The sequence below is a fragment of the Carassius carassius genome, chromosome 8, assembly GCF_963082965.1.
Source record: "Carassius carassius chromosome 8, fCarCar2.1, whole genome shotgun sequence".
NCBI classification, from domain to species: domain Eukaryota; kingdom Metazoa; phylum Chordata; class Actinopteri; order Cypriniformes; family Cyprinidae; genus Carassius; species Carassius carassius.
Genome location: NC_081762.1, coordinates 4,512,162 through 4,526,842, shown reverse-complemented (window position 1 = coordinate 4,526,842; position 14,681 = coordinate 4,512,162). Strand labels below are relative to the sequence as shown.

The 14,681-nt window shown below is 34.5% G+C and overlaps 1 protein-coding gene across 1 annotated transcript; it reads right to left on the bottom strand.

Annotated features, from left to right (window-relative positions):
- Positions 1-4,032: 4,032 nt before the first annotated feature.
- On the bottom strand, positions 4,033-14,160 carry LOC132144847 (uncharacterized). Its single transcript, XM_059555413.1, has 7 exons — positions 14,130-14,160; positions 12,755-13,030; positions 11,889-12,191; positions 9,487-9,774; positions 9,202-9,380; positions 5,690-5,782; positions 4,033-4,981 (listed from the first exon to the last, which is right to left on the bottom strand). The coding sequence occupies exons 1-7, from the start codon at positions 14,158-14,160 to the stop codon at positions 4,568-4,570; spliced, it is 1,584 nt and encodes a 527-aa protein (XP_059411396.1). The 3' UTR covers positions 4,033-4,567.
- Positions 14,161-14,681: the final 521 nt, after the last annotated feature.

Genomic DNA, 14,681 nt, shown 5'->3' with positions numbered 1-14,681 from the left:
AAATCAACGCCACTTCCGTCCGTGTTGTCAAGGATACCGTCAATAGAGAATGACAACATTTGAAAATTTAAACAGATTGTAACCATATTCTCTTTCTTACATAATCGATGCGTTTATTTAATAACAGTCACACAACAGTAATTATGAAATGTAATAATTATTAAATAAATAAATTGCATGATCACATCAATCACAAGGCATTAAATCATTCACAATTTATTGAAATTAATTTCCATTTTTTTTAAACGTTACCGTGTGTCATAGCATTCAGCTTTGATTATATAACAAAAAATAAAGATAAATATTTCAAGAATGTATTTTCTTTCTCTCTGATATATATATATATATATATCAGCATGTATGTTTAACGACAAGTTAAAAACATAAATTTCATAAAAAGTAATCTACAAAGTATTTAGAATACATTATCTAAAATTAGCAACCTATAGATTTTTTATTTATGTAAATAATTGTTTTCATCATGTAATCTGTAATCAGTAGTGGACTACAATTAAATACTACTAGCATTTAATAAATTAGGCTAGTATCAATTAATATAATCTAAATTATTAATCTGGTTTAAAGTATTTCTGAATAGTAGTAATAATGCATCATTGAGAAAACAAAAAGACAAGAACACCAACCATGGGACTTTTAAAGCCAAAGTTTTATTTATTTTCATCTTTCATTCAAGAGAGCAAATCAAAGTGGAACTAAAGTTGTGTTTGAAGTCAAACTATGAATCCACATCTAATACTAAATTAACAAAGCAGCTAAAACAAGATCCTCTGCACCATTCTTTGTACATGACTGTGAAGTATTGTTAATATTCATGGTTTTATGAAAGTCTGTCACAATCTGGCAAACACAGCTGTGAGAGATGCTAGTCTGAACGAGGAAAAAACACTGTAACGTTACAAAGCATGTTCACAGTCACAACTTTTCAAAGCTGAATGCAGCAAGTCGACAAACCTGTCTCCTGAGAACTCTTGCATGTAACAAAAAATCAATTGAAGAATGAAATCAGCATAGATCGATGAAGAGAGCACACACTCCTGAGCTCGATTCATTATGTGATGCCAGCATCTGTGTAAACCGCTGATCAAACCTGAGCAGGATGGGCTTGTATTGCTATGGTTCCTGTTCCACTGAAAAACATCTTTTTAGTCGCTTTTCAGTGTGATAAGTGCATTGTCTTATGCAGAATTATGATTTATCCAGCTCAGAACACTCAGGGTAAAGTTCACTAAACGCAAACGCAAATTTCAACACATTTATGAGGAATAAACTTTGTAAATCTGAATCACACTGAACTTTGAGTGGTGAATGCATTTCAAGTATAAGGAAGCTAAAACTGTACAAAACACTGACTGTAGACATGATTTCTGTCTTAAAAAGAAACTGAAAAATGATATCCATTTCTTTTGAAAGAGCAGTTTTGATTTTGTTGTGCTCAGTTATGCCTGAGGATCGGAAATGTGTGCACTACTCAAAAACTGTTTTCGGTTCATGAATGTAAATTGCATAATCATAAATTTGACATCCTTTTTTTTTTTTACCAAAACAAACCAAATTCGAAAACATTTCTATATTAGCTGCTAAAATGACACTGACATTAAGAATACTTCTCATCAGAGACAAAGTAATGCAATGCAATGAAACCTTATTTCTAACAGGCAACTTCTAGTTCAGCATGCTTTTGTAGCCTAATGCTTTTAGTTGCGTTTATAGTAGATCTATGACATCAGCGCATATATAAAGAGAGTATAATTAATAAATAGCAATAATATAGTGTCAGTGTAATATTTCTTGAGTTTTGCATTATCAAAATCATTCTCAAGTGCAAAGATTCAGTTAAAGCATGACAGTGCTAAAGCAGGGTTTCTGCAGGTTTCATGAAGGTACATTTAGGACTATAAATGTTAAGAATATGTAAGGAATTAATTGAAGGGAATTAATTAGTATGTTCTCTAATGTCCAGGACGCTTTCAATGAGTTGTTTTTACTTCAAGGTTTGAAAATACAACAGATTTTTTTTTTTGGAAATAACTTACTTTCAAACTGCGAAAAAAGTGCTTTTAATTCTTTTTTTTCAGTGCAAATTAGTAAAGTGTCATAAATCAAGATGTTTACTTGAGATGCAGATGACAAGTCTTGTTTTCTGAGATAAGGATCAAAATCAATGTATGCAATATTTAATGCCATAACTTTATGAATTTAAGATTTCGCCTCAGATTTAAGGCTTTTAAGGACTTATTTTGCAGAAAAGCAAATTCAAACCCATTTTTATGACCTGCAGAAACCCTGTAAAGGATTCTTGTTTATTATGTCATTCATTTCTTTAGAAGCTGTGTCTTATTTGAAGAAAAATGCACGAGAATCCAGCAATCATTAGTTAGTACTGATCATTAACATGCAATACATCTATGTACAGAAGTGTGTGTATGTTTGTTGCACCTACCCTGTATGTGTGTGTGTGTTCATGTGTGTGTGTGTGTGCATTCAGCCTCATTCATGAAACATAGTAGAGCCAATTTGTGCATATCAATCATAAGACCCTTCATACATACAGTGAACTGAGTATGAACTTTGAATATAAGAATGCTCTCTGAAAAAAAAAATCTGTCACTGGGGCAGAACCTGTTCAAAATGTACACTTTGCACCACTAAAGGTGCATACTGATACCTTATGAAAAAGGAGTGCCCCAGTGACAGATTTAGTAACTTTTTTTGTTTTGCTAATGCTTCATAAATGAGGCCCAATGCTTTCACATTAATATTGCTTCATAAGGCCCAATAACGGCATATTTAGTGATATGACATAGGAACAAACCTTAGTCAGTAAAACAATTTCTGGAGTGAAGCAACGGGAGTTTAAAATAATGCTAGCTAGGCAAGATTCTAGGGCTTGATCATGAAATATGTCAATAGATATCAATGCGATATAGAAAACTTTTTTTTTTTACTTTTTATACAATGCTTTAAAATTACAATCAGCTTATCCATGTTCTGAATGCAGTCACTAAAGGGTTAACTATAAGCAAAAGGAGTTAATTTAAACCGTAATCTGAATATTCTATTTATTTTTGTTTTGGCAAACCACTCTATTAACATTAGCTACAATTTAATTCACATCTTTTGCAAGGATTTTGTGCTTTTTTTTTGACACCTTGTGTCTTTTTTGCCATTTTCATTCTTTGCGTCCTTCAGACATTAAAACATCAGGTAGCAATTTCACTAACAGGCTAAACCACGCCCCTGATGTAAGACTCCACCCACCAGCTACAGCTCATTTTAATATTGCATCATACTCTCCTCACATCTCCTTTACCTGCATAAACGAGTAGCATTAACCTTATAATCAAGTGCTGTGAGAACATTACAAGAGAACTATACACTCTTAGAAATAAAGCTGATTTCTGCAAGTTTCATAGAAGAACCATTCAGCTTTGTTAAATAAACTTTCAGTGATTAGTTGTTAATAGAACCCTTTTTTCTTAGTCTAATAAAGATTATAATATTCTGAAGAATCTTTTTTTTCACTATAATGAAATCATATTAGATATTATGAATATGGATATTGAATTTTCTTGAACTCAGCACCCCCTAGACCCCACTTAGTTGCGAATAATTCCTCATGAAGAAATGTCAATGAGCGCATTTCTGCAAGCTAAAACCTGCTATGAAATATATTCAAATGAGTATGAATAAAGGATCGCATCAGAAGCGCTAGAAAAGAGATCAGTGGAAAGGCCCAAGTTGTGGAGACACTCCAGCAGAATCAGCATCTATAACTGCTGAGACAAGCCGTTCCTTCAGAGGGGTTCCTCTGAACCAGGGCCAAAACCCTTCACCACAGCCAGCTGATCCTGTTTACAGTGGTAAGCCACCGTATCAGACACCTGTCATCCATGCGGACCTGATTCATCGAGGTGTTTAGTTTACCATTGGCAAGGATCATCAGTAAAGCACTTCAAAGCCGGTGGTGACTGCAGACAGTCAAGAGAAAGCATTCATACCAGGTGAAGCGCTGGGGAAACATGTTTGATCTTGGAATGAATCCTACTTTGAATTGACAAATGAAGAAATTCTCAAAATCTGGCATTTTGTCGATGTAAGATCCAATGCAACCTGCTTCATATGTTGCTTGACACTTCCTTGGAGTTTCAGGCAGTTTGACTCTCTGGTGAAAGTTCTAGTTCTTGTTGCATTGCTTGGTAAAATAAAAAAAGTATTAAGTCTTACACATGTGTTTTCGTCTTCACATGCACTACATGGTCACTCTAATATAGCACTTGGCTTCATACTAGTCCTCAGTAATTCAAAAGCATGCATAGTGCAGGACTGATGTTTTTCAAATTTTATTTTTTTTGTGTGAGTTTTGTTGTCTTCTCTTAGATTAGTTTTTTTCTTATCGGATCAGGATTTTTGCTTAATCAAAAAACCATTTGTTATGCCACAGATCAATCCAAGCGAGATGAAGTGTCATTTTAGACGTCAAACGGTGAGATGTAGTGAATGAAACATGGCCACACCTGTCAGTGCGACTCAATTTTCTTTGAAGTGCTCAGGTTGTGGTTCCATTACTTGGATCCAGAGCTTTCTCAGAATTTGGTGAAGGATCTTTGCTCGTCTTCGCATCCAAATCATCCGCTTTGGTCGTTTCTTCAGGTGTGGTCACGCCGATTAAGTCGCCATCTATCTGAGGCGCAGATTTGGGTTGGACGACGGGGCTGGCGCTCAGAAGGGAATCAGGGGTACGAGTGGCACTGTGGTCGCCCTCAGAGATGGCCGGCGGGACGCCAGCGAGAGTTTCGGACTCCAGCAGGAACTTCTGAGAGGCCAGATAGTCGGGGACATCTGTGTCACTGTCCAGAGGAAGCGCAGACGAGTTGAACTCCACGCCTGAGTCGTTCATCTCTGAGAAGTTCTTCTCAGACTGGAGAGCCTGGTACTGACCTGGTTTTGATACCTCCAGACCCTAAGAGTTAAATATAAACAAATAATTGTAAGATGATTACTTAAATAATAAATGCTAAAAAAAAAAAAATTTCCAAACAAAATACAATCACTGAAAATGAAATCATTATTTAATTTGCTTATCTTTATGTTTTTTTTATCTTTTTATTATTTAATTCATTTTTTTTTTGGTCTGAACTATGACCAGCTGCTGCACAAGCAGCATAGCAATTCTTACATTTTTAACAAACATTTAAATATTTCAAATGTCGTGATTAAAAATAACAGCATATGGGTTTGTTTTTTTAGTATTATTTATATACTATTATAGCTTTTATTATTGTTTTGCATCATCTTTTATTTGTATATATTCAGTTATTATATTCGTTTTAGTTTAAAAAAAGAAATTGTGCTGTTGTCATTTTACTAACTTCTTGTTAAATATTACTTGGTTTAATTTGATCTCAGTTTTAGTTTTTATTTCCAGTCAGCAAATTTTTAATTCAACTTTAAATTTATTTTGAAGGCAATATCTCTTGTTTGCATTTAATTTTCATTTAAGTCCATTTTCTAATATTTATATATATTTTTAGCTTTAACAAAATATTTTAATGTTTTTTTTAATAACCTTGATTTGCAAGGATACAATGACAATGAGCGAATTTTCGAACTATCCCTTTAAAATCATGTCACGGCAAACCAACTCCAAAGGAAAAAATATATTTCCTACTTTGATCTCAACTTCTGTGCTCTCGGTGTTGTTCTCCCATGTGGACTGTAAAGTGGGCTCCTCTGAAAATCTAGTATAAACCTCATGTACCACCTGAAAAACATCATTTCACATGTGAATTAGCATTCTGTGCTGAGGATGGGCTCACAAAAATCATATCAAGGGCTTTTTCATACCAGAGCATGTGGTTTGAACCAGAGTCCATTTGACAAGTTTGGTTTGTTGGGTGTGAAAACGGTTTTCAACACATGAACGGTTTTACTTGAAAATGGGAAAATTGAAGTGAACTGCTTTTGATAGTAGAGTGAATTGTGAAAATTCTCTAAATATGAAAAAAGTGGCCTGATTTATCGGCATTCATCTTATAATGCATCAGTCATTTTGCATCAGTATTTTACATTCTTTGCTTCTCTTGCTATGACACGATGCATGTAACATTAAAATCTGCAAGTGAAAATCAAAGGAACTAAAATATGACAGCAACAAATGAGGAGAATATTGCTTTCCATTTAAGCTCCTTCTCCTTCTGAGCTGTTATAACGCCAGCAGCAGACATCTAATGCAAACTTATCACAGTTTGGAGACCAGTTAATAATGCAATGTTGAAATGCTGTATGAAATGAACTCAGGTTCAGACGAACCAATCAAACCGAGTGTGAAAACAGCCTGAGAAATAATCAGCAGATCCAGAATAAATATTCTGCACATGGACTGTACTGTACTGTATACTGTAACATTGTGAAAACTGGATGATGCATTGAACAAATTATATGAATGATTCTGATGAAGTCGGCATATTGTTGTTTGTTTAAAACGCTACAGCTCTGCTCATCAGTGTCTGTGTCTGGCCCTTCACAGTGTCACAAAACATATACAGTAACAGCATATTGTTAAACCCACCTTTGAGAGTAAACACAATAAGGTTACAGACAAACACACAGACAACATGAATTTCACTGGGTTGGCAAATGATTAATTGCTAGAATCTAGTGGCTATATTCAGAATAGCATACTAGCATACTACTTTAACTAGTGTTTTGTATAGTGTACAGTGCAGTGTCACAGTATACTAGAAGACACAGGCTTGAAATCTGATATTAGTAGCCTAATGATGACTTTGTGACTAATGATGAATTAAATGAATGAATTAAAAGCCAAATGTTTCTACAGACAGTATTGAAATTAAAAAGGCAACACAGCATGAGAGCTGACAGAATACAACACCTTTCATTTGACAGGAACAATTGTGAGAGGAGCAGCACAAAAGTCAGCAGATCCTGATCGGGTTACACAACATGCATCTTAAGTGTGTAAAATATTAATAGAGTAAACTGAACACCGTAAAGGAATCAATCTAGTCGCACTCAGAATGACTGATCACTTGAAATAGTTGAGCTTATAAATAAATAAATAAATGTAAGATGCAGATAAATTATAAAATGAAAGAAGCAAGTGAAATAATGTATTATATCAGGACCACTCTCAGAATGGCCAAATACTTGAAATGCTTGAGATTACATTTTAAGTTAAACAATTTTTTGATAAAATAAAGAAACAAGCAAGTAAACAGGTTAAAAAAAAAAATACATAAATAAAAATGAGATGTAGAAAAATGTTATGTTTCAAAGACCATTATTAGAATGTCTGAACAATTAAAATGGTCGAGCTTTTTGCGAACCACACAACATTTATCCTTATTGCATGATATTTATTTTACGTGTTAAGTTTAGATGGTATTTTTGGCATATTAAAGTTGATAAGTGCAGTGCTGCTGTTTACAGCAGAAACCAAGGAAACGGTTTAAGCTCCGCCTGCTGGCAGAGAGTGAATCTGCATTTATAATTTGTCTTAAATCTAATTTTGTTAATCAAATCGAATCGTGAAATCAAAATCACGAATCAAATCATGAGTTGACTGAATCGTTACATCCCTAGTCACGTGACAAGTCTATTGTGAAGTATGCAAATTTTCTATCCCTTCACTCGTTATTTTTAGTTTTTTTTAAATATACATAACATGTATATTGAAAACACGAAGTAAACAATAAAGTCACGTGACAGCAATGTAACATACTACTGGTCATTGTTTATTGAGCTGTATCACATAAATATGCAGTTTAAATCTATATATATATGCATATGCAGTACGCTAGTATTCCATTCTGAACATAACCTTGCAACTATTTTGTGTCTTACTCACAAAGCTAAACATTAAAATGTGAAAGACAAACCTTTATTAATTACATAACAAGAATTATTCTAAATAATTCTGTATATGCAGAATATAATTAAAATAGAAACATTATTAACATATAAGTGACTCTATTAATCACTGCCAACCATATTTACACATTCACAGAGCAGCATATAAACAGCACACATATACACACATACACATAGATTCATATTTACCTCTCCATATAGATTGTATATGTGCATGTGTGTTTAAGCACGGCAAAAGCTTTAACACACAGGTGTATGTACCTTTATACCTATTTATGTTAAGAGTTCAAACTAAGATCAGTGCAATACACCTGAAGTTACCCATCTCAGGAGGTCTGAGAGGAAAATGAAGGGAGTCATGGACAGATACACAGTCATTAAGAGTGACAGAAGGCCTTTGGGACCCCTGCTGCGCTAACACAACACCAATACAGATTCATCAGCTTAGCACTACAGGAAAATACCACAGCAGAACACAAAGCTCTCTCACCCAGCAGGAACTCCATCAGACGGTCCTTTAGGAGGGAGAAATGCAACGCAGATGAACTGTTAAACTAACCACCACGAAACCTCTTTCAAATAAATGTGTTTGGGTGAAACTCATTGAAAACACACTTTCAATCTCACTTTATACTCCGACACAAACAGTCAGATTATATGTGACCCAAATTGAGATAATAACTGAATAAACAAGCTTTCCATTAATGTATGGTTTAATAGGATCGGACAAAATTTGGCCGAGATACAACTATTTCAAAATCTGGAATCTGATGGTGCAAAAAAATCTAAATACTGAGAAAATTGCCTTTGAATTTATCGAAATGAATTCTAAGCAATGCATATTACTAATCAAAAATTAAGTTTAGATGTATTTAATATAAAATATCTTCATGGAACATGATCTTTACTTAATATTCTAAAGATTTTTGGCATAAAAGAAAAATCGATAATTATGACCCACACAATGTTTTTTTGGCTATTGCTTAAGATACACCCCAGTGACTTAAGACTGTTTTTTACTCTAGGGTCACATATTTGTATTGACTGATGGGTGATAACAGGTAACTGGCAAGACTGGATTGCTTTGCTGTTGGAAAAGGGAAGGATTTGCAAAACAAAAGGGGACGTTTTCCTGAGGCTACAACAACATGATACAAACCGTTTTGTCTGATAAAAGTAAAAAGAGGGTAAAACCTACAATTTTTGAACTGCAGTGTATTTCACAACCTTCACTGTATATGCTATATTATACTTCTCTGGTGTCAGAAGTCAGGAGATTTTTGGTTTTACCTGTCTGAACGCCTCTCCGTCGCCCTTGCCAGCCTGTTGGGCGATTAGGGCGATCTTACGTGCTCTCTCCGCCCGACGGTGAACCTTGATCAGACAGGACAGCAGACACACCAACAGCAGGAACGCAAGCAGAGACAGCAAGGAGATGATCGCCACGTAGAGCTGTGGCAGCTTATAGGCTGTTATGAGAGAAAAGAGGATCATGGGTGCACAGACCTCAGAGTGAAAGTTATTGAAGCCAGATCCAAACTCAGTCAACAGTAACTTCTTAAATTCTCTACTCACGCTGCACGTGAAGGTAGACGTCAGCTATGCGGAAGCCGAAAGAGTCCATCACACGAAAGACACCCATGTCACCGACTTTGACCTTCTTCAGGTAGAACATGGATCCTTCCACAGACGCTCGACCATCGAGAACAGAGTCGACAGGTGCCGTCAGCTCCCCCTGGTCCATGATGAGTCGTTCCTTGTGGTCAATGTCTGGGATGTAGACCATTTTGACTTTGGTGTGGTCCACGTGAAGCTTGATCTTCAAGGTTTCACCATAATTCAGGTGCTCAAAGATCTGGTGGTCTGTGATATGGAAAGGAAAGGTTATACACTTTTTTCTTTTGCCAACTGCTTGTATTATTTTGTGAAACGTCCTTGGTTTCTTGAAAAGGCACTATAAAAATCAAACATATTATTATTATTATTATTATTATTATTGAACGTTGAATTAATGCACAAAATTGCTATGTACCTGCAAACCACCAACAGTAATAATGAATTATAATACTTGGCAAAATTGATAGATCAGATTATTATTTTTTTTTTAATAATATTAATAATAATACATAATTATATAATTTTGCTCTATTATTGTGTAATATATAATATTATATAAACACAATTTAATATTTTATATATATATATATATATATATATATATATATACACACACACAATTTATAAGTAATATTATATACAACTAATATATAAAAATATATTTAGAATATTATATATTATATACGTTTACACACACGCACCAACAAACAGCCAACAGTAATACTAATAAATTATAATACTTGACATAATTATACATATTAATATATTGTTAATAACATTACTATAATATAACATTATTGTTAATTATAATTATTAATTAATAAATTAATTTAAATTATTGTAGATAATATAATATAATATAATATAATATAATATAATATAATATAATATAATATAATATAATATAATATAATATAATATAATATAATATGGTTTTTATCTTATTACTATTGGTAATAATAAGTATTAATTAAGCACTGGCGTCTTTTTACTACTTTTTATTATTTTTTTGATTATTAAAAAAAATTGCAATGCAAAGACTCATGGTTTATTCCTTCAATAACCAGCGGATGTTTTACTTTAATTGTAAGACTCAAGAAATTATTTGATGTAGAGACACTAGAACGTCAATACTGTATCACCACCCGTGCGCTAGTACTCATTATCTGTTCTTTTCAGTTGATTTTAGATTGATCCTGCCAAAATGTCACATTAAATTGAGGTTTTCACTTTATATGATTATTTGGTCTTTTTCTGTATAAGTGGATGGTTCTTGGTCAGAATAAGCTGCAATGTGGACCAAAATTATTACTGATAGTCTAAAGTCTGAGTATGTGTAGATCATGTATCCTATTTTGTGAGCCTTTATTCTCTGTCTTCCCTTTGTTACTTCTTCTTCCACTTCCCTTTTTGTGCTTTTATACTATTTTAAGACTGCGACACATTAGTCACTAGTGATGTGTTGTTCGTGAACGAATCGTTCTTTTTGAACGAATCTTTTAGGTAAATGTTTCGTTCTCGTTCACTGTCTCATATTTCTCGTTCACTGAAGTTCCTCCTTCCACAGCAGCGCGGCACTATTAGCAGCTCATGCACAGCTCGGTGAACCGGGTAGCTCTGTTAACGGTTTCATCCTGTCAAAGAGTTACTCAACCTCGAGCCAATAGCTTTCGAGTATGACATGTGACGGAGCATGTGATTTGTTGAATGTAATGAACGAATACGCCCTTCACTCAAAGAGTTTCATGAGTCTGAACGAGATCGAGAGATCTTATCATTCGTGAACGAGTTGAATGAACCCTCACTTGTGAATGAAATTAACTGGTACATAGCTTATCTCGTTTGTGAACGAAATGAATGAGAGTAAACCGGGTCATGTCAATCTCGCAAAACGCAGTTATAGGTACTGTGCACATACGCTTGTTTTCATATTTAGCATACAGATCATAACTCCACGTTTAATCCCCGATTTATGAATGTGAATATATAATATATGAACCGTCTGACCAAACAATTTAAATGTTAATTATGCAAGAAAACCTTGTGCTTTGTTCATCTGAACAACTTATTTAGACTTTATATATTGAATGCGTTTATGCACACATTTTAAAAAATCCAAATCAGTTTTTGTCACAAGTGACTACGTTTGTTGACTTAAGACATAACACATAAGACACTCTTTTGCGCCACCTGCTGGCATATTTTGTGTAATATGAAGAAATGGTCACTGAACGAATCAGTGAATGAATCTGAACGAATCATTTTGGTGAACGAACCGAACATAAGGCTTTGTCATCTATCAAATACTGAAACAGTCACCTCATTTAATGTACTCAAAAACACTGATTTGTTTTTTTTACCTTTCACATTAAGGCAGGCTCTCAATCGGACTTTTTCATCACTGTCCACGACTGTGTAGCTGCCCTCATCGGCTCCTGTCACCAAAAGGAGGTTGACCCTCTTCTCGCCCACGGTGAGGCGGTCCTCGTACTCTTGCGTGGGGATGCCGGTCTGGTTGAGAAGCAGCACAGGCGGCACCTCTGTGGTCTGGTTAACTGGAGTGTGAGCTCCAGGCCTGAACTCAAGGGTGTATGGTCCAATCGAAGGGTTGATTGGGATATGATACACCTCTCCATATTTCACCACAGTCTCTAGTGCACAGTCTAGAAGAAAAACAGATTAAAAACACATTAAAGCTAGAGTCATCTAGCTGAATTATGAAATTAAACAACCGCTGCTAACTGTGCTGCTTCTTTGACTACACACTAAGAAACAAAAGTATATTAATCATTCTGAATAATTCAATCAAGATTTTCAGGATTCTTTGATACATCTGTTACATTTATTTGATAGAGAAATCTTTTATAATATGTCTGTACTGTCAATCTTGATCAATTTAATGTGTAATTGCTGAAGTAAGTGTAATTGTGTTTGATCACAGGAATACATTATTTACAATATATTAAAGTAAAACACAGTTTTACATTTCAGTAATATTTCACTGATCCAATTAATGCTGCCTTGCTGAAACCTAAGAGACTTCCTACAAAAACATCAAAAAATCTTAATTAGTTTTAATTGATAGATGGATTCATAACATGTACTGACCATAATAGCTGTTCATCCTTTTAGAAAGCCTTTTGCTGAGTGAACTCTATCCTGCCGTCAGTCTATAATGAGATAATGAACTGAGCAAGTATTCATATAGTGGTATTGTAACTTCTACCTCTAACTATGAGAATGATTCGCCTGACATCAGCTGGGGCTGCAGAGTTCTTCACCACGTATGTGCCCTCATCCTCCTCGCCCACATCCTCCAGGATCAGTTGGCTGATGTGCACGTTCAGTTTAGCTCTGGAGTCCAGAATTTTCCCGTCTCGCAGGAGAACCCGCTCTGACAGCGGATCCAACCTTGGCTTGAACAACACCTCAGTTGTGTCTAAAGCTGGCACTGGAATATGAACATCCTCTCCAAAGAAAGCAGTGCGGTGTTCATCTTTAGCTGCAGAGTGAGGAAAAGAACTGATCCGTTATATGTGGGAGACTGAAAACCATACATTTGAAAAAAAATATATAGAATTTATATTTATATAAGTATAAAACTTTCAGTGAACAGTTTTTAAAAGAATGTGTGTGTGTGTGTGTGTGTGTGTGTGTGTGTGTGTGTGTGTGTGTGTGTGTGTGTGTGTGTATGTGTGTGTGTGTGTGTGTGTAGAACATTTTAAAAATCCAATATACTTTTCACTATAAAGAACCTTTTATGAAATGGAAAAGTTCCGTGGTTTTAAAGGTTCTTAATAGAACTACAGATGCCAATCGAGATTCTTTAATCTTTCTAATAATGTACAAATTATTATAATAATTTAAGAAACATTACCTTTAATGGTTGATGACCAAACTGTAAAAAACAATGAAACAGGTAAATACAAGTACAATAAAGGCAAACAAAACATTTCAGATCCAATATATCTAGGTGTTGTGTTCATTAATACAGGCTACAATACACATAAATACAATAAACTGAAGTTAAACAGCACATATCCCTCTGAGTGACTCTTATTGAAACTATTCACCTCTTGAAATCACTGTGGCTGACAAAATGATGTGAGTAGAAAAGTATATTTTTATTATCTTTTCCAATCAGTGATGCAGCATTGGTTTAATTAATTTGAGTTTTATAATATTATATAATATCAAAGTTATCTGTAACAGTAAATGCTATTCAACAACATATACTGCTCGGAATGTCACTGGCAATATGAGAATTTGTTTTTGCTCAAGTGACAGATCAAATTTAGCTTGTCTATATGACTGCTGCAAAATTGCAAAGGATTTGCCCTTATAGCTCTAACCAGCTGAATCTCCTTTGGACTTTGGAATCAGCAGTTCTAAAGGATGAAGAACAATAAAAAGGAGACAAATCTCTCTATTTTTATTTAGATGTACAGTATACATACTCAAACACAACGGAGCATTTCCTGCTTGGCCCTAAAAATAAATGCATTTTTGCTGACAACAACAAAAAAACACCTAAGAGTTAATAGTGAATAAGTTTTATCGGGTGCAAGAGTGTGCAGGTTTTCCTTCTCTGCAGCACTAACAATATAAAAGGACGATTAGGAATGCTGCCATGTCAAACTGCCAACTTTGCACTTTAACATCTTAAGATAAATTATGCTGCAAATGTAACCCTTGTTAAATTAAACAATTTAGGAACCTATGTAAATGAAAAGCTATGTCTGCTATATGTTAAACCAACGTTAAAGAAATGTGTTTTTCAAACAGTTACCTGAGCACAGGAGGGTGCTAATGACCGCCACACATGTGATGCCCATTTTAGCTATGGATGTCTGTGCGAAAAAAACAAATGCAAGTGTGAACAGTAAAACACAACATGAACAACCAAAACTCCTATCTGGAAAGATATATGAAGAAATAACACTAAATTGCAACTAACACGATGCATAAAATACACAATTTATTAATGTTCGGCACATTAGAATGATGTTCTGCATTTAAATTGAATTCAAATTAGATGAATTCATAACCTACAAGACTTGAAAGAGTAAAATAGGATAGTTATCTAACTGAAAGCCTAATCTTGAATCATTAATGCCAAATGAATCCTCCCATGCACATGAAACGAGACCAAA